The sequence below is a fragment of the Macaca fascicularis genome, chromosome 13, assembly GCF_037993035.2.
Source record: "Macaca fascicularis isolate 582-1 chromosome 13, T2T-MFA8v1.1".
Lineage (NCBI taxonomy): Eukaryota > Metazoa > Chordata > Mammalia > Primates > Cercopithecidae > Macaca > Macaca fascicularis.
The window spans coordinates 96,391,511-96,416,564 of NC_088387.1; the positions used below are offsets into that span (position 1 = coordinate 96,391,511).

The window sequence follows — 25,054 nt, forward strand, 5'->3', positions numbered from 1 at the left end:
TGCCACTGCCTAGTCTAGATTTCCCTCACTCATGGCCAGACTGCAGCTGATCAAGGTTGCTTGCCTGAGGCCATCATTCCTGAGGAGTCTAAGCCCCTATTTCTCTTTTCCTTATCGTGCCTTTGTCATATGCTGTACTTGCATTTTATCATTAGATGTGGAAGCACCAAGGAGCACCTACTAGGTCTACAAATTGTTGTCACCTTCAGAGCCACTGAAATGGTTGGCTCTTGTTTTTGAGGAATTGTAACACAGGGTGCTGAGAGTTGGATTCTGCTGATGACAAGTTGGGCAACTCAGCAGCAACAGTGGCTCTTTTCATTAATTAGCTGATGAAACCTTAGACAGGTTATTTAATTTCTCTGCACCTCAGTTTTCACATCTGAAAAAAATGGGCTGATAGTATCTACCGCATAGGTTTATTGTAAAGGTTAAATAAGCTAACATATCTAAATCACTTAGAATAGTGCTTGGCAATTAAATGCTAGATAAGTATTAACTGTTAGTGTTATTAATTCTTCAGAGTTTGAAGAGAGTTTGATTGAGAGCTTTTTTTCTTGAACTAGGGAGTGTGTATAACCTCCAGACTTTTTGGATAATTAAAAGAATCCAAGCTGGGAAAGACTAAACCAAAGTGACTTGATAGAGCTGTTCAGAATTGAGGGACCCCTAGGTAAACTATGCCCATGAGCTTACAAAGTCAGCTTCTGTAATCTTCTCTGTATATCTGTAGGTGCCTCTCTGTATAGATCTCAGCTCACTGCAACCTCCGCCTCCTGGGTTCAAGTGATTCTCCTGCCTCAGCCTCCCGAGTAGCTGGGATTACAGGCATATGCCACCATGCCTGGCTAATTTTGTATTTTTAGTAGAGACGGGGTTTCTCCATGTTGGTCAGGCTGGTCTTGAACTCCCGACCTCAGGTGATCCACCCACCTCGGCCTCCCAAAGTGCTGGGATTACAGGCGTGAGCCACCGCGCCCGGCCTTCCCTCACCTTTTATGCTTTTTTTAAAAGAGGCATTTTTACTAGTGTCTAAAGCTAGTCTGGCCACCCATGTTCCTAATTCCATCAGCCAACGATTAAGTGTTTTAGATCTGTCATATAATAGGCACTAATAATACTAGATGAATGAGGCTGGGCATGGTGGCTCACACTTGTAGTCCTAGCTACTTGGGAGGTTGAGGCAGGAGGATTGCTTGAGCCCAGGAGTTTGAGGCTGCAGTGAGCTATGATCATGTACTCCAGGTATGGAACTGCAGGCGACCTTGGGCGACAGAGTGAGTCCCTGTCTCAAAAACAAAAAACTGGTGCACTGTGATAAGCAGTACTGGGGATGTATTAGGGTGCTGCTATAGGAGCATAGCTATTTTTGAAGCCATGGGAGGATGAAAATGTCCAAGAGAGTAAAACACTGAGGAGAAAAGAATCCTGAAGGAGACCAACATTAAAAGACTGTGGGCAACGAGGAAGTTACTAGTAGAGAGGTAGAGTAGAGTGAACCACGAGAGTCTAGTGTGACAGAAGCTGAACAGAAAGTGCATCTCAGGACACAGGTAGTGATCAACAGATACTGCTAAACAGCCAGGTAAGGACCTTTTCCCTCTTTCCTCCGAAGGCTCTTTTAGATAACAGTTCTGTCTAAATACCATGTGTTCCTTGTTACTCTCATCAGTGTTGAGCTCCTGAACTCAGGTGTGAGTGAGTGTATCATGAGTTTGGTAACTGAGGGAAACCAGATCCTCTGAATTCATTTTGTTCTTAAGTGTCAAATCGGAACTAGTACCTCAAGCTCAGATAATGAGGGATTTGTCAAAAAATGTATCTGAAATTACTTGCCTCTCATGGTGGAAAGGGGGAATATGGGATATCTAGGGATGTTTGGGTCTCCCTTTATCCTGGTTCAGTGAAATTTCATTTGACGAAACAATTATTCCTCAATTCCACATTTTGCTTTCTTTATTGTCCTAGAAAGAGTTGTTTTAATTCCCTGTTACTACTCCCAGTCAGTGCTAAATCCCCTCACATCTGATTTCTTCCCTCCACATTAAGTGGAATCTGAATTTACAAAGCTAATTAAAGATTCCTTTGTTGCCAAATACAGGGGATAAATTTCTGTTGTTATCTCAGCTTCTAGGCAGCATTTGACATTGTTGACCAGCTAAACCTTAGAATACTTTTGTCTTTTCTGAAACACTAGTGTTTTCTGGTTTTCTTCTTATACCTCTGGTCACTTAGTTTATTTCCTAGTTGTTCTTCTCTGGCTCTTAAATGTTGATATATTGTTCTATAACATAAGCTCTTGTCTCTTCTCACTCTTTATTGTTGGCTGATTTGATTTACTGGTATGGCACAAGTTACCCTAATTAAAGCTTTTGGGCAGTAAATGAGCCTTCTAACACTGATAGAACTCTATATAAAGATCACTGTATTACTTATTTGGACATTTAAAATGTAACAGTCATATAGATCGTACAGAATTCAGACTCTGCACATCTGTATATCTGGAATGAACTCATAATGCAACAATAATTGAAATATTCCTGTTATTTAGGCTAGAATCAAACTTGAATCTTGGAGGTAACTCAATTATTCTTGAGTGTTCAGAAAATAAAATTTTTAAATAGTTTTTATTAACTGAATTGGGAATCTACAAGCTAAGAAGTGAATATATTAAGCACCCTTTAAAAATCTAGCTTTAAATTCTATGTAGTGTTGATTTTAATTATTCTGAGTCATAAAGTAGTTTCTAAAAATTGTACTTTGAAGTTCCATGAGCAGCAGTGGAATGAGGTTTTGTTTGATAAACACTGCCCTCCTGTGGTTAATGTAAGCTAACAGTTTTGCAAAACTACTGTAGTCTTTTCCACTTGTGGTAAGATAATGTAATGGTTCATACAGCATGTTTGCTCAGTAATATATGTGGCCAAGACAGGGTTTTTTTTTCTCCTCATTCTCTCCCTCTTGGTTTTTTTCTAGTGTGTCTGCACATTTTTCTTATTTCTGTCTATGCACATTTTCTTTCTTTTTTTGGTGGGGGAGACAGAGTCTCACTCTGTCGCCGAGGTTGGAGTCCAGTGGCACTATCTCGGCTCATGGCAACCCCCGCCTCCCAGGGATTGGCTCTCAGGATTCTCATGCCTCAGATTCTTGTCCCTCAGCCTCCCGAGTAGCTGGGATAACAGGCATGTGCCACCACACCCAGCTAATTTTTGTATTTTTAGTAGAACCAGGGTTTGGTCATGTTGGCCAGGCTGGTCTCTTACTCCTGGCCTCAAGTGATCTGCCCGCCTTGGCCTCCCACAGTGCTGGGATTACAGACATGAGCCACTGAGCCCGGCCCATGCACTTTTTCTTATATGAATTATAAGAGTTAAATGTAAATGAATACAGAAAAAGTATTAAGTTATCAAAGGGAGGGAAACTACATTTAAGTGTAAACATGCTTAAAGAAATAGAAAAGACCAGTCAGTTACAATACATGAAATTAATAAAAACTTTCATGGAAAATCAATAGTGATAAAAAGATGAAGAATAAACTGGAAGAAAGGGTTTGTAGTAAATGCGACAGTAAATGTTTCAGTATATTTAATGTAAATTAGAGAGCTCTCACAAATGGTATATAAGTGGACAATAGCCAATGAATAGCCAATTCACAAGTGAGGAAATACAGTAATGAAAGCACAAAAATATATTTAAATGCATAATGGTACTTTATAAAATGATACTCATAATAGTGGTATTTCAAACAAAAACCAACATCACCTTTGCAGCATGCCAGAAAACCAGCTAATTATTCTGAAAACAGTAAATACAAAAATAAGTTGCTTATCCTGCCTTTTTTTTTTTTTGGAGAAGGAGTTTTGCTCTTGTCGCCTAGTTTGGAGTGCGGTGGCGCAGTCTCGCTCACTGCAAATTTTGCCTCCCGGGTTCAAGCGATTCTCTTGCCTCAGCCTCCTGAGTAGCTGGGATTACAGGCGTGTGCCACCACACCCGGCTAATTTTTGTGTTTTTAGTAGAGACGGAGTTTCACCATGTTGGCCAGGCTGGTCTTGAACTCCTGACCTCAGGTGATCTACCCGCCTTGGCCTGCTGGGATTACAAGCGTGAGCCACTGCGTGCAGCCTTATCCTGCTTTTTCAATATGGATTGTACCTGGGGTAACCAAATAGATAGTGGAAAGCATTTCTTTTTAGAAGGGCTCTCGCTTATAAATGAAAAAGGAACGATGGACCATCAGCACTTTCCAACCCCTAAATAAAATGATGGAGATAGTGATCATCGGTGGCTGCTAAAACAATTAGATTGAAATGCTGATAGGAAGCTTTATAATAAGTGGATCAGGTAGACCACATCTATCCCACTGATACATCTTAGCATCTCAAAAAGGAGATCATAGATATTTTGTGTGTTCTGATGTGGCGTGGTAGGAAGTATACCGTAAGCCTATGAAGTTTTCTTGCTAAAATAAAATCTGAATCTGAGCAAGCCTCTAGGTTTCGATTCTAATTTTCAGGAAATGCAAGGGACAGAGGACTATACGATTAGCACGATACAGGATATGTGTAACTACAGTACAGCTTACTAGTTTTTTTCTGTAAGTAAATTGGAAGAAAAAAGAATGAGAGAAATCCGTAGATTAAAAGATACTTCAAGACATGTGTTAGCCAAATCCAGTATATGTAAGTCTATAGATTTGAACAAATCAAGTATTTAAAAGCAGTGGTTTTTTCCTGTAAATTTGGGACATTGACTAAATAATTTTATATTAAGGAATTATAGTCATTTTCTGAGGTGTAAAATATTTTTTTAAGTCCTTGTTGTCAGAGATATATATCACAATAATAATGAATGAAATGTCAGTGGCTTGCTTCAGAATAACCCAGTTTGTGGACGGAGGGTGGCTGAAGGTATGGATGAAACAAGATAGGCCATGTGTTGATAATTGTTGAAAATGGGTGATGGGTATGTGGTGGTTCATTGTAATGTTCTCTCTAATTTGGTGAATGTTTTTAGATTTCCATAATAAAAAGTTTTAAAAGTATAGTATTTAAATCTTTAATTGAAAAACATTTTTCTTTCTCCCCCAAACTATAGCTTTAAGCAGTCTGAGAAAATTTAGTATAATACTTTTCTATATTAAAACTAATTCTAGGCCAGTTATCGTAGCTCACACCTGTAATCCTAGCACCCTGGGAGGCCGAGGCAGGTGGAACATTGAGCCCAGGAATTTGAGACCAGCCTGGACAACATGGCTAAACCCCCTCTCTACAAAAAGTACAAAAACCCAGGAGTTCAAGACCAGCCTGGGCAACATGGCAAAACCCTGTCTGTACAAAAAAATACAAAAATTAGCCAGGTGTGGTGGCACATGCCCGTAGTCCTAGCTACTCTGGAGACTGAGGTGGGAGCATTGCTTGAGCCTGGGAAGCGGAGGTTGCAGTGAGCTGTGATTGCACCACTGCACTCCAGCCTGGGCAATACAGTGAGACCCTGTCTCAAAAAAGACAACAATAAAAAACTTTTTGTTTTTTTTCTGGAGATGGAGTCTCGCTCTTTCACCTAGGCTGGAGTACAGTGGCGCTGTCTCGGCTCACTGCAGCCTCTGCTTCCTGGGTTCAAGTGATTCTTGAATTCTTGAACCAGCCTCCTGAGTAACTGGGATTATAGGCGCCCACCACTACACCTGGCTAATTTTTTGCGTGTGTTTTTAGCAGAGAGAGGGTTTCTCCATGTTGGCCAGGCTGGTCTTGAACTTCTGGCCTCAGGTGATCTGCCCTCGGCCTCCCAAAGTGTTGGGATTACAGGTGTGAGCCACTGTACCTGGCCTTAAAAAAACTAATTCTAAATGCCTAGCATTTAAAGGAACCTGTGATAAACTTTTTTTTTTTAAAAGAAAATAAGGCCGGGCGCGGTGGCTCAAGCCTGTAATCCCAGCACTTTGGGAGGCCGAGGCGGGCGGATCACAAGGTCAGGAGATCGAGACCACAGTGAAACCCCGTCTCTACTAAAAATACAAAAAATTAGCCGGGCGCGGTGGCGGGCGCCTGTAGTCCCAGCTACTCAGGAGGCTGAGGCAGGAGAATGGCGGGAACCCGGGAGGCGGAGCTTGCAGTGAGCCGAGATCGCGCCACTGCACTCCAGCCTGGGCAACAGCGTGAGACTCCGTCTCAAAAAAAAAAAAAAAAAAGAAAAAAAGAAAATAAATACTCCATATATATATTATATATAACGTATGTTATATATAATATAAATATAATTTATATATTTATATAACATGTATATTATATATGTTATTTTATATTATACGTAATATATAATATGTTATATATTATATTTTATAATATATAAATTATATATTATATTTTTAATATATTATATAATATATATATATATTTTTTTGAGATGGAGTTTCGCTCTTGTCATCCAGGCTGGAGCGCAATGGCGCGATCTTGGCTCACTGCAACCTCCGCCTCCCGGTCCAGGCAATTTTCCTGCCTCAGCCTCCCTAGTAGCTGGGACTACAGTAGGCACCCGCCACCACGCCCAGTTAATTTTTGTATTTTTAGTAGAGATAGGGTTTCACCACGTTGGCCAGGCTGGTCTTGAACTCTTGACTTCAGGTGATCCACCTGCCTTGGCCTCCCAAAGTACTGGGATTACATGCCTGAGTCACCGTGTCTGGCCTCCTTCAGTAGTTTTAACCAACTGGTTTACTCTGTTTGATTAAAGTACAGAACATCTTGGAAATCAGTGAAATCCTTACTAAAAAGACACAGTTTTCGGTCTCCACTTCTATTTATTTATTTATTTGTTTATTTTTGAGATGGAATCTCACTCTGTCGCCCAGGCTGGAGTGTGGTGGCACAATCTCCGCTCACTGCAAGTTCCGCCTTCAGGGTTTATGCCGTTCCCCTGCCTCAGCCTCCTGAGTAGCTGGGACTACAGGCGCCCACCACCATGCCCGGCTAATTTTTCTGTATTTTTAGTAGAGATGGGGTTTCACCGTGTTAACCAGGATGGTCTTGATCTCCTGACCTTGTGATCTGCCCATCTCAGCCTCCCAAAGTGCTGGGATTACAGGTGTGAGCCACCGCACCCAACCGGTCTCCACTTCTAATAGCTTAATGTCTTATGATGTTTCAAACACATTAGAATATTAAAATAATTCCTTGTTCTGCAGAATATATTAGAAAATATTAATTTTTACCATTACCGTGAATAATACAAATATTTTCAGTTCTGTGTGTGGCTCATTCTGATAATGATTTAATAGTCACCTTTCAATTAAGATTTGATATGCCAGAGAAATGACACTCTAGAAATACTTACTTCAGTTTTCTGGCTCCTTGGACAGATGTATACGTGCAAACGTAGCCATTTTTGCCATTTAAATTGGCAGGAAAAAACCCACATTGAAATGTATTATATTTGATTGCTAGTAAAGTCAAATATTGTATTTCGTTTGCTTCATAAATTTTTATAGGATATTGAATTTGTATGTAAAAGTGGACAATAATATAGTGAGTATCTTTGTGTTCATCATTTAGCTTCTATAATTATCAATTTATGGCCAATCTTGCTATATTTAAACCCATAACTTCTTGTGTATTTTTTGAAGTCCCAGACATCATATGATTTCATCCATAAATACTTCAGTGTGCACATTCTTTTTCATATGGTTATTATCCAGTTATATTAACCCTTTTGTGAACTATTATTTGTCCAGGTCCATGGTGTATTTTTTTTTATTTTCAGTACTTTAATACATTTTTAGTATATAGACAATAAATAAATAAAGGTTCAGTTTTCTGTATTGGCCTTAACTTGGATGAAAACAGTAAGTTTAACTTTGGACATCTGAAGTTTGAAATGCTTATGGGATATCCAACTTTTACAGGTTTTTAATAGTTTTTAACAGACTGCTGCTTCATTCACCAAAATGTGAGTGATTGGTGAAAGCTTGGTGTGGTTAATGTTATTCAGGGAAATTTTGGTGGAGTGAAAAGTAAAAGGGGTAAATGGATGTTTATAAAATATTTGAGGGATGGGCACAGAAAAAGACATCTACAAAGAAAACTGAGAAAAATATTTTGGGGAAAAAGAAAAGTCTGGGAGGGTGAAGTCTGTGAAGGGAACAGTTAATGTCAGATGTAGCAGAGAGATCAAGGAACATGATACACAGAAATATGTGTTGGATTTTATGACTGACCAAATGAGAAAATAGTTACAAACACAGGACACAGTGTGCTATAGTGGTGCAAGACTTGGATTTGAATTTTGGCTGCCATTTATCTTGCTGTATTATGTTTGGACATATTACTGGTTATTGTATTTTTGTTTCATATATAAATGTAAGTATAAACAACAAAATAAAACGTATACGAAATATACATATATATCTGTTGAGACTCTTGGCTATTTGTTTCAAGAATATTCACCAGACATCTTGAAGCATAGTTGTAATAGCTACTTTTGTCTGATAATTCCAACATCTCTGTTACTTTAGGTTTATTATATATAGCTTATCTTTTCTCTTGTGAGTTGCTGATTTCCTTACTATTCCTATGTTGAGTAAGTTTGAATTGTTTATTAGACATTATTTCTTTTTTTGAGAAAGGCTCTGTCACCCAGGCTGTAGTGCAGGGGCACAATCTCAGATTATTGCAACCTCTGCCTCCCAGGTTCACCACCATGCCCCGCTAATTTTTTTTTTTTTTTTTGAGATGGAGTGTCGCTCTGTTGCCCAGGCTGGAGTGCAGTGGCATAATCTCAGCTGACTGCAACCTCTGTCTCCCATGTTCGAGTGATTCTCCTGCCTCAGCCTCCTGAGTAGCTGGGATTACAGGCACTCACCACCATGCCTGACTAATTTTTGTATTTTTAGTAGAGATGGCATTTCACCATGTTGGCCAGGCTGGTTTTGAACTCCTGATCTCAAGTCATCTGCCCGCTTCAGCTTCCCAAAGTGCCGAGATTACAGGCACGAAACACTGTGCCTGGCCGAGATAAATCATGGGAATTCCTCCCATGCTTGTAGGACCACTTGCAAGGTTCTGCTTTCTTGGAGTTTTAGGTCCCTGTCTAGCTACTGCTAGTATTACCACAGCTGCTCCCATGCGATTGCCTGGGGCAACGGCAGAGAAAAAGAAAAGGGGGGGAAACCCAGAGAATTTTTTCTCCCGCTATCCAACATTTAGAATGCCCTCTTTACTGTGCCTCAGACCAAAGAAGATTTTTCTCTTGGAGCACTTTCTGCCTGCACTTAGCCTGCAGTTCTGGGTTTTGGGCTGCCTTTAAGTCCAGGCTCAGGGGAACCAGAGGGAAACAAAATCAGGAAACTCACTACTGGACTAGTGTGGTACTCCTAGTTATGCTTTTCTCCCTAGGCGACCTGCTACCATTTTTGGAGTCCTCAAATAGCTGCTTCATGCATTCTGTCCAGGTTTTTAGTTGCATTCAGTGGTAGAGACAGAATGGACTATGCCTACTCTATCTTTACCAGAACCAGAACACAGATATTACTTTAATTTTATTATAATCATATTGTTTACTTGTTTTGGTTAAGAATTTATTGTGCTCCTGTGATTTACTAGGCTTTGCTATACATTTACCAGGAAATGGATAATCTTAATGTGCTTGCAGTAGGTCACAGGTAGTGAAGGGATGTGGGGATGGAGGTAGAAAGTAAACAGTTACATATTATTAGTAGTGAATAATTGGGTTGTTAATTTTAGCTTTTTTGGTCAATTTCTGCTTCAGGAATTGACTTACTATTTATGACTGAGGGAAAGAAGATCTGATATATATTGTTAATTTTTCATTTATTCTGAAATATAAGGGATGAAAAGTCTCTGGCTATGTATGCTCTGGATATAATTATTAAGACATAAGAAATATAATTATATATAGAATTATAAGAACTTGAGATAAGAAATAATTTATTATTATATGCTTGTTTTTCAGGTCTTAGAAAAATACCCTAATACACCCATGAGTCATAAAGAAATTCTTCAAGTTATCCAGAGAGAAGGACTAAAAGAAATCAGGTGAGTTATTTAAATATTATTAGTAATAATTATAATACTCAGGCCGGGCGCGGTGGCTCAAGCCTGTAATCCCAGCACTTTGGGAGGCCGAGACGGGCGGATCACGAGGTCAGGAGATCGAGACCATCCTGGCTAACACCGTGAAACCCCGTCTCTACTAAAAATACAAAAAACTAGCCGGGCGAGGTGGCGGGCGCCTGTAGTCCCAGCTACTCCGGAGGCTGAGGCAGGAGAATGGCGTAAACCCGGGAGGCGGAGCTTGCAATGAGCTGAGATCCGGCCACTGCACTCCAGCCCGGGCTACAGAGCAAGACTCCGTCTCAAAAAAAAAAAAAAAAAAAATTATAATACTCGATCAGAGTATTTGGTAGTATATAATAGTGTACTTTAGTCCTGAAGATTAATTATTTAATAATAAATGCTTTGTTCTGATTTATTCAACTGTCAGATCTTTGGAATTTTTTAAGTTATGACATAGTTTTAAAACCAAAAGTAAGTTAAATTCTTAGAGGGTAGCTATCTTTAAGCCCATGCACTTTAATTTTTAGGAAGACCTGGAGCCATCTTTAAGACTTCATCTGTCACTTCAGACTTTTTGATTTAATAAACTTGGTCATTAGTGATAAAAATTACTCTCATACAGGGAGAATCCTAGAGGTAGACAGATCCCAGAAGAAATAATGCTGGCTCAAAAGGATAAAATGAAAAAGAACTGTAAATCAGTATATATGTCAAATAATAGTCTTATCATATTCAAATATAATAGACTTGGGTCATTAATACAGGATCGAAGATAACACAGACTTTAATTTCCAAGAATCTTATTATATTACAATAGCAGGCCAGGCATGGTGACTCATGCTTGTGATCGCAACTCTTTGGGAGGCTGAGGTGGGAGGATTGCTCAAGGCCAGGAGTTTGAGACCAGCCTGGCCAACATAGTGAAACATCTCTACAAAAAATTGTATGAACTAGATGTGGTGGTATGCTCCTATAGTCCTAGTTATTTGGGAGGCTGAGGTGGGAGGATTGCTTGAGTCCAGGAGTTTGAGGCTGCAGAGTGCTAAGAAGGTGCTACTGTACCCCAGCCTTGGTGACAGAGCAAGATGCTGTCTTGTAAAAAAAAAAAAAAAAAAAAATTACAATAATACTTAATAGTCTTTTTTTTTTTTTTTTCTTTTTTGAGACAGAGTCTGATTCTGTCACCCAGGCTAGAGTGCAGTGGCATGATCTTGGCTTACTGCAACGCTGCCTCCCGGGTTCAAGCAATTTTCTTGCCTCAGCCTCCTGAGTAGCTGGGATTACAGGCACGCACCACCATGCCTGACTAATTTTTGTACTTTTAGTAGAGACAGGGTTTCACCATTTTGCCCAGGCTCTTCTCGGACTCCTGAGCTCAGACAGTCCGCCTGCTTTGTCCTCCCAAAGTGCTAGGATCACAGGTGTGAGCCACCATGCGTGGCCAATAGTCAGTGTTCTTAAGACTCTCTATCATCAAGAAATGTTAAAATTATATTAGGTATGCTCTGTATATTAAGACAGAAATTTGGGAGTCTATGTTAGATTTTCATTAAGATAGGAAAAGTTTGCAGAGCTTTCAAACTACTGCTGGTTTTCAACTATGGGTGGCATTGTGTAACACTCTTAGAGAAGGAGTTTAGAATTTTGGGGGGCTGTTTTTGATTGTCACAGTGATTGGGGTAGGGGAACATAATGGCATTTAGCAGGCAGGTAACAGGAATGCTAAATGTCTTGCATTGTGCTGGACATTGCTTCACGTTGAATAGTTTTTCATCTCAGGTGCCAGTTGTGTTCCCATTGAGAAACAGTAAACTATGCCCAAATATTTGTAAATGGACATTGTATTTCTTGATGAGTAGCCATTACATGTTCTAAATTTTATTTCTCATTTTTTCTTTCTTTCTTTCTTTTTTTTTTTAAGAGATGGAGTCTCATTATGTTGCCCAGCCTCGAGTACAGTGGCTGTCACAGCCATGATCATGGCGTACTGCAGCCTTCAACTTCTGGCCTTAAGTGATTCTCCCATCTCTGCCTCCTGAAGCTGGGACTATGGGCACTCGTTTTCTTTTCTTTGACATGAAATTCTAGTTGAGGTTTTTTGATTGGCTCTCCCTTTCTAAAGCAGTTTGAATTCTTTTTTGATTTATAGTCAGACTTCAGTAGGCTGAAATAAATTAGGTTTGCTTCATTGACATGAAAAAGTAAAATATAAATTAGTCTGCCTTAGTTTATATAACACATCCCTGAAAAATTGAATGTAAACATTTTAAAATTAAAACATTAAAATGCATTTGAAGGCCGGGCGCAGTGACTCACGCCTGTAATCCCAGCACTTTGGGAGGCTGAGTTAGGCGGATCACCTGAGGTCAGAAGTTTGAGACCAGCCTGGCCAACATGGTAAAACCCCGTCTCTATTTTTTTTTTTTTTTTTTTTTGAGATGGAGCCTCACTCTGTCACCCAGGCTGGAGTGCAGTGGCGCGATCTTGGCTCACTGCAGGCTCCACCTCCCATGTTCACGCCATTCTCCTGCCTCAGCCTCTCGAGTAGCTGGGACTACAGGCACCCGCCACCACGTCTGGCTAATGTTTTTTGTATTTTTATTAGAGACGTGGTTTCACCGAGTTAGCCAGGATGGTCTCAATCTCCTGACCTCGTGATCTGCCTGCCTTGGCCTCCCAAAGTGCTGGGATTACAGGGGTGAGCCACCGTGCCCAGCCAAAACCCCATCTCTATTAAAAAAAAAATTAGCCAGGCATGGTGACACGTGTGTGTAATCCCGGTTACTTGGATGGCTGATGCAGGAGAATAGCTGGAACCCAGGAGGTGGAGGTTGCAGTGAGCTGAGATTGCACCAGTGCACTCCAGCCTGGGCAACAGAGCGAGTCTCTGTCTCAAAAAAAAAAAAAATCTATCTATATATATATTTATATACTTTATATAACACATCCCTCAAAAATTGAGTGTAAACATTTTAAAATTAAACATTTTAATTAAAATTAATTAAAAATGCATTTGAAGGCCGGGTGCAGTGGCTCATGCCTGTAATCCCAGCACTTTGGGAGGCTGAGATGGGCGCATCACGTGAGGTCGGGAGTTTGAGACCAGCCTGGCCAACATGGTAAAACCCTGTCTCTTTTTTTTTTTTTTTTTTTGAGACAGAGTCTCGCTGTGTCGAGTCTTGTGTGTGTATATATATATATACACACACACACATTAATGCACATATATACACATATATGCACATACACATATATACATATATATACAGTCTTGTGTGTGTGTGTGTGTATATATATACACATTTGAAGAATTAACTTTTAAAAGTATCTTTTGTGGGCGGGTGCAGTGGCTCATGCCTGTAATCCCAGCACTTTGGGAGGCTGAGGCAGGCAGATCACTTGAGGCCAGGAGGTCTTAATGTCAGTATCATCCAGCTCTAACATAGTAAGGCTCTGGGACTTTAAACTTACCATGATCGTTTCCAGGGAGCAAGCAGGAATAGTAAAGATTAGTAAAAACAAACAAAAAAACAGCAGGAAAAAATGGAAGAGTTTTTTTAAAAAGGTAGTAAAGTATGTGAATCATCGGATAGCTTCTGGTTCACATAGTGACAGTTGAAAGTAGCTTTTCCTGGTTAAACTATGTTGTGGTAATGCAGTTACAGGACAACAAAGCAGTACATGCTGACCACCCTTAGCAGGGAATGTGCTTTCACTCAGCTATTGGACAGTTAAGTCTTTTAGGTCTCCATTTGTATACCTCTTTTTCAGAGATAATTTTGGCTGACTTTCTGGTCTTGATCATATCTTCCTATTTGAGTTGGTTGTAGTGTTCCGTGTTCCTTTCTTTTCTTTTTTTCTTTTCTTTTCTTTTTTTTTTTTGAGACAGTTTCATTCTTGTTTCCCAGGCTGGAGTGCAGTGGTGTGATCTCAGCTCATTGCAGCCTCTTTCTCCCAGGTTCAAGTGATTCTCCTCCCTCAGCCTCCCGAGTAACTGGGACTACAGGCCCGTGCCACCATGCCTGGCTAATTTTATATTTTTAGTAGAGACAGGGTTTCACCATGTTGACCAGGCCGGTCTCGAACTCCTGAACTCAAATGATCTGCCTTCCTCGGCCTTCCAAAGTGGAAGGATTATAGGCATGAACCACCGTGCCTGTCATGTTCTGTGTTCTTCATAGCATTAAGGTTTGAAATTATATGTTTGTGGTTATAAAAAAATCATACAATTTCTCTGTACCTTACATTTTTAAGGTAGCTCCAGAGGCAGTGACATTATATTTCCCCACCCCTCAGCATATGGTGCATAACAAGTATTTAAAACCTACTTGCTAATGAATATATGAGGTATATATATGAGGTATATATATATGAGGTTGGAAGATCATATTCATATATAGTTATAGATTATTCTCTTGCTGCAGTGATGTGTCAAATGGTAGTCTTTTTTTCTGAGACAGGGTCTCGCTCTGTTACCCAGACCTGAGTGCAGTGGTGCAATCTCATCTCACTGCAGCCTCGTCCTTTTGGGATCAAGAAGTCCCACAACCTTAGCCTCCTGAGTAGCTGGGACGAGAGGTGCATGTGCCACCATGCCCAGCTAATTTTTGTATTTTTTATAGAGGCAAGGGTTTCGCCATGTTGCCCAGGCCCGTCTCGAACTCTTGGACACAGGTGATCCTCCTGCCTTGGCCTCCCAAAGTGCTGGGATTACAGGCGTGAGTTACCATGCCCGGCCGGTAGTCTTATACTCTTTTTTTTTTTTTTTTGAGACGGAGTCTCGCTCTGTCACCCAGGCTGGAGTGCAGTGGCCGGATCTCAGCTCCGCCTCCTGGGTTTATGCCATTCTCCTGCCTCAGCCTCCCGAGTAGCTGGGACTACAGGCACCCACCACCTCGCCCGGCTATTTTTTTTTGTATTTTTTAGTAGAGACGGGGTTTCACTATGTTAGCCAGGATGGTCTCGATCTCCTGACCTCGTGATCCGCCCATCTCGGCCTCCCAAAGTGCTGGGATTACAGGCTTGAGCCACCGCGCCCGGCCTGCCTTATACTCTTAAAAGTTTTTTAGAAAGATTACAGAATGAAACACGCATTATGCTTCTCAAAAGTGTGTGACTACTTACTGTTTTATTTTCATTCCTTGGACCTCAGTACATGACTTTGAGCTCTTCTCCCTTTATATTTTTCCTTTGGCTCCCACGTTTTGAAGAATTTTGCCTAGATTATTCAATACCATTTTTGTTTGGTTTTAAAATTTATTAAATTTTATTTTTTTATTAAAAACAAATATGAACAGATTAATGAATAAACGAAATAAGGTATAGGCATACAATGGAGTATTATTTAGTCTTAAGAAGATATAAAATTCTGGTACATGCTACAGTATGGATGAACCTTGAAAACATTACGCTAAGTGAAGTAAACCAGACCCAAAAAGACAAATGTATGACTCCAGTTACATGAGATACCTAAAATAGGTAAGTTCATAGAGACAAAGTAGAATAGAGGTTACCACAGACTGGAGTAGTGGGGAATAGTGAGTTACTATTAAATGAGTACAGAATTTCTGTTAGAGATGTTGAAAACGTTCTGAAGATGGATGATGGTAACAGTTGCACAGCATTGTGAGTGTACTTAATGCCACTGAGTAAAAATGGTTAAAATGGTAACTTTATGTTCTGTGGGTTTTACCGCAACCAACCAATAAGATATTTGAAAAGAAGTGGGCCAGGCGCAGTGGCTCATGCCTGTAATCCCAGCACTTTGGGAGGCCGGAATGGGCAGATCACCTGAGGTTGGGAGTTCAAGAGCAGCCTGACCAACAAGGAGAAACCCCATCTCCACTAAAAATACAAAATTGGCTCGGTGTGGTGGCGCATGCTTGTAATCCCAGCTACTCGGGAGGCTGAGACAGGAGAACTGCTTGAACCCGGGAGGCGGAGGTTGCAGTGAGCTGAGACTGTGCCATTGCACTCCAGCCTGGGCAACAAGAGTGAAACTCCATCTCAAAAAAAAAAAAAAAAACAAACGAAGTGGTTGGCTCCTAGCTGCGAAAGATTCAAGTTCTAGCCCCTTTAAGAAGTTGGGTGGTAAGTAAGATTGGAAATCATTTATCCAAAGTATGGAATTCTGGAAATTAATTAGAAACATGAATTCCTTTTTTTTTTTTTTTTTTTTTTTTACAAAAGCAGTACAATGTTTAAATTAAATGCCTGTTTATAACTATAAAGCATGGCAGCATTTTAGAAAATATAGGAAGAGAAAGGTCCTTAAATTTTTCCCCTCACCATGATCTGTGACTTTTTATATTCTATTATGTTGTTTTTATGCATTAAAGCACTAATTTTAAAGATAGTTTAGGCTGGGCATGGTGGCTCATGCCTGTAGCTGCAACACTTTGGGAAGCTGAGACGGGAGGATCACTTGAGGCCTGGGGTTTGAGACCAGCCTGAACAAGATAGTGAGTCCTTGTCGTTATTAAAAAAAAAAAAAAGAAAACATGACAGTGCAGGCCTATAGTCCCATGAATATATGTCCTATGAATATATGAGGTATTATTAGTATCTCGTATATTAATAATAATCACTTCAGGAAGTGTCAGACGTGATTCACACTTTAGCCTCCCAAATATGCTGGGAGGCTGAGGCAGGAGGATCACTTGAGCCCAGGAGGTCAAGGCTGCAGTGAACCATGGTTGGGCCACTGCACTCCAACCCTGGGCAACAAAACAAGACCCTACCTCTTAAAAAAAAAGAAAAAAAAGATAGAATTTCCCATAGGAGTAATAGGGAAGAAAAAGTTTTAATGTTTCAGGTGAAATGGGAGGACATGACTTAGGCCAGGAGAGGTCAAGAACTGTTTCTGTTATGCTTAATAGTCAGAGTTGATAGCAAAGGCATTGTGGAGTTCTTTAAATTAGCTTAGTTCTTTTTGTAACAGTTAAAACAAGAAGACATGAAAAGTTATTGATAATATAGATAAATGCTGTAGCTGTGATATCTGATCATTTGTAAATAGAGAAAAGCTAATTCCCATACTGTTTACCAAAAAACAGTTATTTCATAAAATCAAAAATAGTAAAAAGAATTTTGTTGAGATGTCTAACCTCCTTGTTCAATTTTCTGTGGCTAAAATATAACCTAATTTGTTTGTTACATAAATACCAATGATAATGTGGCAATTGTTTCCTAGGGTTGAGCTCTTCAACACAGAATTGCTTGTTCCGAATTTGAAGTACTGTTAGAACCTTTAAAACAATTTTGTAAGCTTTTACTCATTTGTTTTTCTGTGGACAGTTTGCTTTTTAAAAATCTGTATTATTCATTGGGTAGAGATTTTGTTTACTGGGTCTGTTTGTTTAAAGAGCCCCTATTCTCATTATTATAGCTCGTGTTGATTCTGGATTATACTGTGCGTTTGTATGAATCTAAATATTGAAGGAATGGTTAGGTATTTTGTTTCCTTCCTGAGACACTAGAAATAAAACCAAAGATTCAGAGAGTTGTGTCCATTTTTGTGTACATTTTGACGATATACTTCAGTTACTAAAGGAAAGAATTCAGAATTTTATTTTACCTTGAATGAAAGTAAAATGGTTGTCATTAGCCAACAGTATATAAAATAGCCTTTTTAAAAAAGCACTTTCCTTTTTGTCTGATGATGCTGATTTTACAGTTTGCAGAGAAACAAAGAGCACCTGGTGCTCCAGTTTGTTTTTAAGTTTCTCCTGACTTGAGCCTATATTTCTTCTTGTCATTACAAACTATGCCATTTTTCAGGAAGTGTCAGAGGTGATTCCAACTCCAGCCTCCCAAATATACTCACATGGCTACTCCCACACGGCTTCATGGAACTGTTTCTGGGATTTTGGGCATTGATAAGAGTTTATTTAAATGTTCTGTGTAAGTCTCTGAGCTATACAGTTCTATAGTTCTTAGGGTCTGATCAGAAGACCAGAAAGTACACAATAATTTGAACAGGAAAGTTATTAACTGGAAGTTATTAATAGATTAACCAGGGATTAACTATTCAAAGGTAAAGAGAAAGCAGGGCTCTAGTTCAGCGGATGACAAAGTTCATTGGTGCTGTAGCCTGAGGTGGCCGCAGGAAACTACCTACTAGGTACTAGAAGAGCTTTGCTGAAAAGCCGCTTGCTGGGGAACCTGTCCCACCTTTTGGGGAATAAATATTAGCTACTACATATTTATGTAATATGTAAAAATATACAGGTACAGCTAAATACATGAGTGAATGTAACTTCTTTCGTTTTCTTTCTTTCTTTTTGAGACAGTCTCACTGTCACCCAGACTGGAGTGCAGTAGCACGATCATGGCTCACCGCAGCCTTGACTTCCTACGTAGTTGGGACCACAGGCGTGCGCCACCACGCTTGGCTAATTTTTTTTTTTTGTAGAGATGGGGTTTTGCCGCGTTGCCCAGGCTGGTCTTGAACTCCTGGACTCAAGTGGTCCCCCTGCTTCGGCCTCCCAAAGTGCTGGGTTTACAGGCGTGAGCCACTGCACCTGGCCGCCTCTTGGTGTTGTTTTGTTTTGTTTTTTAATCATGGCTCACTACAGCCTCAACCTCCCAGCCTCAAGTGATTCTCCCATCTCAGGCTTCCGAGTAGCTGGGACCGCGGGCACACACCACCATGCCTGGCTAATTTTTAAATTTTTTTATAGAGACAAGGTCTCTATGTTGCCCAGGCTAGTCTCAAACTCCTGGGCTTAAGGGGTCCTCCCACCTTGGCCTCCCAAACTGCTGGGATTACAGATGTGAGCCACAGTACCTGGCCTGAAGACACTTTTTTGAAACATAAATTTTTACTTTTGGAAAATTCTAAAAACAAAAGTATACGTCCTCCATCATAAACTGTAAATAGTATTTACACCCTGGGCTGTTCTGAAATAAATTGCAGTAATTTTATTGCATAAATATGTCAGTATATATCAAACAGATAAGAACTTGAGACTGGTTGTGTGCAATTTGGGTATTCTGGCTTACAAAAAATAGAACAATTAAATCTACACAGTAAGCCTACACACTGTTGACAGAATACACACCCTGAATATTCTTTGAAACCATGCCTGTTAATTCTTTACTGTTATTACTCATTACTACTTCTACGCTTAGGCTAGATATGCAGTAGGTTTTCCCCCTCCATCAGCTGTGGCTGCCATTAGTGTTTACAGATGTGCTTTTATAGCATTAAGTGTCGGACTTAATGCCTTCCTTCTGAAGTAGCTATTGCCTTTAGTGCTTCCCACCCCCCCCCCTTTGGAGTTTCCTTAACCTGCTTTGCTCATCTTTTTAACTGTATTATCTTGACTCTTACATCAGCTAATAGAGAAATAGAGTTTTTAGGAAAGAAGAGAAAAATAGTAAAGTATTCAGTTCTTGAGACCCTATTCTCTGACTAGTTTTTCTTGTCTTTCCATTCATGAATAGAAGAGGGGAAATAGGAAGATTATTTGTTCATGAATTTATCGTCCACAAATTGGGCATTTTCTGAATTAGACCATTCATGAGTGATCCCAAGGGTTCGTGATATATAATTAGTAATTTTGGCGAATTTGAATCTTTCACACTGTAACATTAATACAGCTGAGTAAGTTACATAGCTAATGAATGGGTGTGGCCAACTGCCTAGATTGTAAAGAACTCTGGGAACCACCCAGCAAAGATTATGCTCAATAAACATTTTAGAGATTGAGATTTTACCTCTTTGTCTGGGGGAGTCCTAATAACATCTGATTAGTACCAATTTGTTTATGAAGAAAATAATCTCTTTCATACTGTATTGAAGGTTATATGTTTTAGCCTACATTATACTAAAAACCAATCAGAGCACCTATGTTTTCCCGTATCTCTCCCATGCAAAAGTATATAGCAAGGGAAATAAAGTCAATATTCTCTACTACTTTTCAGCAGAAATCCTTACCCCTACAAAGTAGATCATCTGATTATTTGCTAAGCTGAATTGCCTTGAAGTGATTTCATTAGAAATAGCTTAGTTTTAGAATGAAGAACATTATTTATTGTATTGATGATATATCTAAGGTTGGATGATACCTTTGTGGTTAAGCCAGCATCTTCCTCCTCTTCTTCTTTTTAAACATTTAAAAAATAGTTTTTGTAGAGATGAGGACTCACTATGTTGCTCAGGCTCATCTTGAACTCTTGGGCTCAAGCAATCCTCCTGCTTTGGCCTTGGCATGAGCTACTGTGCCCAGCCATCTTCCCTATCTGTTAGTTGCAATCTGCTTTCAAGCCCACAAACCTGGTAGGGATGTCAAGAAGGATTAGTAATGAAAAAAATGACAACAAAATGTTTGGGTATTGACAGAAAAGAGTATTCTTATCCATTGTAATTCAGATCCGTAAGAGCTCCATTATGGATCACAGGGAAGCTAGTAAACTTTAAGCTGATGACTTTATGATGGCTCCTTGAAATTGAAATGCATGGGAAGAATATTAAAGAATAGGTAGTATTCATTGTATCCACATTTAACTCGAAACTGCCCTAAGTTTTACTCTGTTACACAATCAAATTACTGCAACTGTTTTCTGAAGTAGTTTAGACTGTTTAGCTAAATTTGTATATCTTTAGATATATTTTGATAATATTTTTGGCTAACTTGTAAATTTTAATGAAGAAGTTAATGAGGGGGTTGCTAATTTGGGGAATTGTGGATATTGCTGGGAAGGGAAGGGACAGTTTAATTTTTGTTTTTATTGTTGCTTTGTAAGAAAAATTAAAAGCTTTTTTTTTTCTTCTTTCATTTTCCTGCGCTGCATTCCAACTCCAGAAGGTAAGAAGTGTTACTTTATTCTAAAGAAGTATTATGCAATTATAAAGCACACTCTTATAAATTTAACTTACCTTTGAATGCTTGAGTTTTACTTTATAAAATTAAATAATTAGTCCAGAAACTAAGTAATATTGATATTATTATGTTAATGTTTGGTAAGTGTGCTTTTTTTGGTTCTTGCAGTTTGTATTTATTGTTTGATCATAAGTTTAGAAATCCGATCTACATTAAGGTTAATTAAAATCAACATTTGACTTATAAAAGCGTTGGGATGCCAAGTATTCGGCAGATTAATAATGAAAATATTTAGTAGACTGGAAACATGTATATTAACATTTGCTTTATGGCTGTAAGATTGAAAATTTATGTTTATGTTCTTAATTTAGATAAAATATTGGTAAATCGGCTGGCCTCGGTGGCTCACGCCTGTAATCCCAGCACTTTGGGAGGCTGAGGTGGGTGGATCACTTGAGGTCAGGAGTTTGAGACTAGCCTGACCAGTATGGTGAAACCCCATCTCTACTAAAAATACAAAAATTAGCCGGGTGTGGTGGTGGGCACCTGTAATCCCAGCTACTCGGGAGGCTGAGACAGGAGAATTGCTTGAACCTGTGAGGTGGAGGTTGCAGTGAGCCAAGATCATGCCACTGTACTCCAGCCTGGGCAACACAGCAAGACTCCGTCTAAAAAAAATTGGTAAATCCTTTAGGGGCATGATACTTAAAAACAGGGCAGAATGGGTTAAAAATCTTAGTCTGGATCCTTTACTGAATTGGCTTTTTGTGTGTGGGCATGGCCTTTTAGATTCACCTCCACTATAGCAGTTACTGTGTTACATGCCTGTGAGACCTGAGGGCAATAGTCATGTCCATGTATTTTCATGTTACTTGGACATGGCATGCTTGGGTTATAATTAGAGCTTAATTCGTCTTTTTAACTCTAGTTATATTTGTAGTCCATTAAGTTCATTTGTAAGAACCTATTTATTGTAAGCAAGAGTTTGTGGATGAAAGCTTAATTAAGGTTTTACAAAGTTAAAATTGTAATTAAAAAATAAAAACACTAGGTAAATTTTGTTTTGTGTTATGTTTGTTTGAAGGGAGCATATATTTGATTGGTTCTTATTTATTTATTTATCTGGAGGCAGAGTCTCATTCTGTCACCCAAGCTGGAGTGGAGCGGCATGGTCTCGGCTCACTGCAACCTCTGCCTTGCAGGTTCAAGTGATTCTTCTGCCTCAGCCTCCCTTGTAGCTGGAATTACAGGCACCTGCCACCACCCCCGGCTTATTTTTGTATTTTTAGTAGAGACGGGGTTTTACCATGTTGGCCAGGCTGGTCTTGACCTCCTGACCTCAAGTGATCTGCCCTCCTCGGCCTCCCAAAGTGCTGGGATAACAAGCGTGAGCCATCGCGCTTGGTCATTGATTGGGTTCTTTAAGTGCAAATGATAGGAACCAAATGTGAATAACTTAAGCAAAATGAGATTTATTTGAAGAATATGGGGGCAGAGGCAAGACTCAGACTCAAAAGCAAGAAACAGGCTCTGAAATTAGGAGAAGGAAGGCAACTTCTTCTAATGCATAGTCTCATCAAGACACTCCGGTTGGGCTAAATTAGTCATTGTCTACTCTGCTCAAGGTTAAACTTCAAGGAGGAGTGAACTTGGTTGGCCTAGTGCCCAGGGATGGTGAGATATCTTAATGGACAGTCTTACCGAGACTGTTTCCAGTAGGGTAGAGCATAGTTCCCCAAAGCAAAATTAAGCATTCTTTTTTTTTTTTTTTTTTGGAGACAGAGTCTTGCTCTGTTGCCCAGGCTGGAGTGCGGTGGTGCAATCTCGGCTCACTGCAACCTCTGCCACCTGAGTTCAAGCAATTTTCCTGTCTCAGCCACCCGAGTAACTGAGATTACAGGCGCACACCACCACGCCCAGCTACTTTTTTGTATTTGTAGTAGAGATGGGGTTTCACTATGTTGGTCAGGCCAGTCTCAAACTCCTGGCCTCAAGTGATCCGCCCACCTCAACCTTCCAAAGTGCTGGGATTACAGATGTGAGCTATCATGCCCAGCCAAAGTTGAGCATTCTTTACAGAAGAAGAGGGAATGGATATTGGCCAGGAAGAAACAACAGCTGTCCATTGCTCCCTATAGAAAATTAAAGTACAACAGAAAAATGTAAGCCATAAGCAGTTGTAGGAAGTAACCTTTTATGCAGATTCTCCTAATGGTAACATTGTGCAAAACCATAGTGCAGTGTCACAGCCAGAATACTGTGTCTGATATAATCCACCTGGTTTTATTGGTACCCAGGTGTGTGTATGTGTATGGGGTGCTATGTGGTTTTATCATGTGTATAGATTCATGTACCTACCACCACAATCAAGATACAGAATGCTTTCAACGAATATCCCTTGTGTTCCTCTTTTAAAACCACATGTACTTCCCTAGTACCTCCTCTTGCCTCCCTTATTCTAGTTTGTCCTACATTTCTATAATTTTGTCATTTCAAGTGTTTAATGGAATCATAGAGTGTGTAACCATCTGGGATTGGCTCCCCTGCAACCCCCATTCATTGTATGTCTCTGGGGAGTCCTCCAAGTTACTGTGTTCATAGTTCATTCTTTTTTATTGCCGAGTAGTATTCTTTGACATGGATGTATGACAGTTTCTAACTATCCATTGCATATCTGAATTGTTTCCAGGCTTTGGCTATTAAAAATAAAACTTCTATGAACATCTGTGTAAATGTTTTTATATGAGCATACATTTTCCATTCTCTGGGTTAAATGTACAGAAAGTGCTGTTGCTGGGTTGTGTGGTAAGTGCATGTTTAATTTTAAAGACACCTTGAAACTAAATGAATTTCTTGTAAACTGCTTTAGATTTTTTTTTTTTTTTTGTCCATGTTGCCAATCCTTGCCTTTTAATTTGTGTGTTTACACCATTTATATTTAAAGTAATTATTGATAGGTGAGTTTGTCTGCCATTTTGTTTTGTTTTGTTTTCTGTTTGTTTCCTCTATTTCTCATTCCTCTGTTTCTCTTTTCTTGACTTCTTCATGGATCATATTTTAGGATTCTGTCTTGATTTATATTTATAGTATTGTATTTCTTTATCTTTACATAGTTTTCTAAACTGTTTCAACTGGGTATTACAATATATACATGTGATTTATCACAGTCTGCTGATACCATTTTACCACTGTAAGTGAAGTGTGGAAACCGTACTTCCATTTAGATTCTTGAGTATGAGATGGTATTAAAATTTGTGCTCCAGTCATCAAATGTGATTTATAAAATTTATGAGAAGCATAGTCTGTGGTATATACCTATTCCTGCTCTTTCTGTTTTTTCTTCCTGGTGCTACAGGATTGCTGCTTTTATCATTTCCATTCCATTGAATGACTTCCTTTAGTCATTCTTTAAGAATAGTTCTACTCCTCTTAGTCAACTACTTCTTTTAATTTTACTTAGTCTGAAGTTGGTTCATCAGATATAGAATTCACAATTGACGGTTCTTTTCATTCAGCACTAGTGAAATGTCATGCCATTTCCTTCTGGCCTATGTGGTTTTAGGTGACAAATCTATTGTCATTTGAATTGGTGTTTCCCTATAGTAATGTATTGTTTCTCTCTGATTGCTTTCAGGACTTTTTCTTTGGATTTAGTTTTCAGGAGTTTAATTATGATGTATCTTGGTGGACTTACTTAGATTTATCCTATTTAGATTCACTGAGTTTCTTGAATCTGTTCGTTTATTTCTTCATTTTTCTTTATTACTTTTTCTGTTTCTTTTTAAATCCTGTTACATCTTCAGGTTTTTTGTTTTTTGAGACAGGGTCTCATTCTGTTGCCCAGGCTGGAGTGCAGTGGTGTGATCTCAGCTCACTGCAGCCCTAGCCTCCTGGGCTCAAGCAATCCTCCCACCTTAGCCTCCTGAGTAGCTGGGGCTACAGGTGTGCACCACCATGCCTGTCTGATTTTTGCATTTTTCGTAGAGGCAGGGTTTCACCATGTTGCCCAGTGCAATGCCTAAGCTCAAGCAGTTTGCCTGCCTTGCCCTCCCAAAGTGCTGGGATTACAGGCCTATGTCATTGTGCCTGTCCTGTGTTTATTTCTTTAACCAAATAAGAGAAGTTTTCAGCTGTTAATTCTTTGAATACTCTTTTTTTTCT

At 39.5% G+C, this 25,054-nt stretch overlaps 1 protein-coding gene across 3 annotated transcripts in view; it reads left to right on the forward strand.

The window, feature by feature from the left end:
* ASXL2 (ASXL transcriptional regulator 2) overlaps positions 1-25,054 on the forward strand; it is a 155,154-nt gene that overhangs the window by 32,200 nt on the left and 97,900 nt on the right. For all 3 annotated transcript variants that reach the window (XM_045369653.3, XM_074012182.1, XM_065527300.2), the window contains exon 2: positions 9,964-10,046. In XM_045369653.3, coding sequence (XP_045225588.2) covers positions 9,964-10,046 — 83 coding nt within the window. The remainder of the gene's footprint in view (positions 1-9,963; positions 10,047-25,054) is intronic.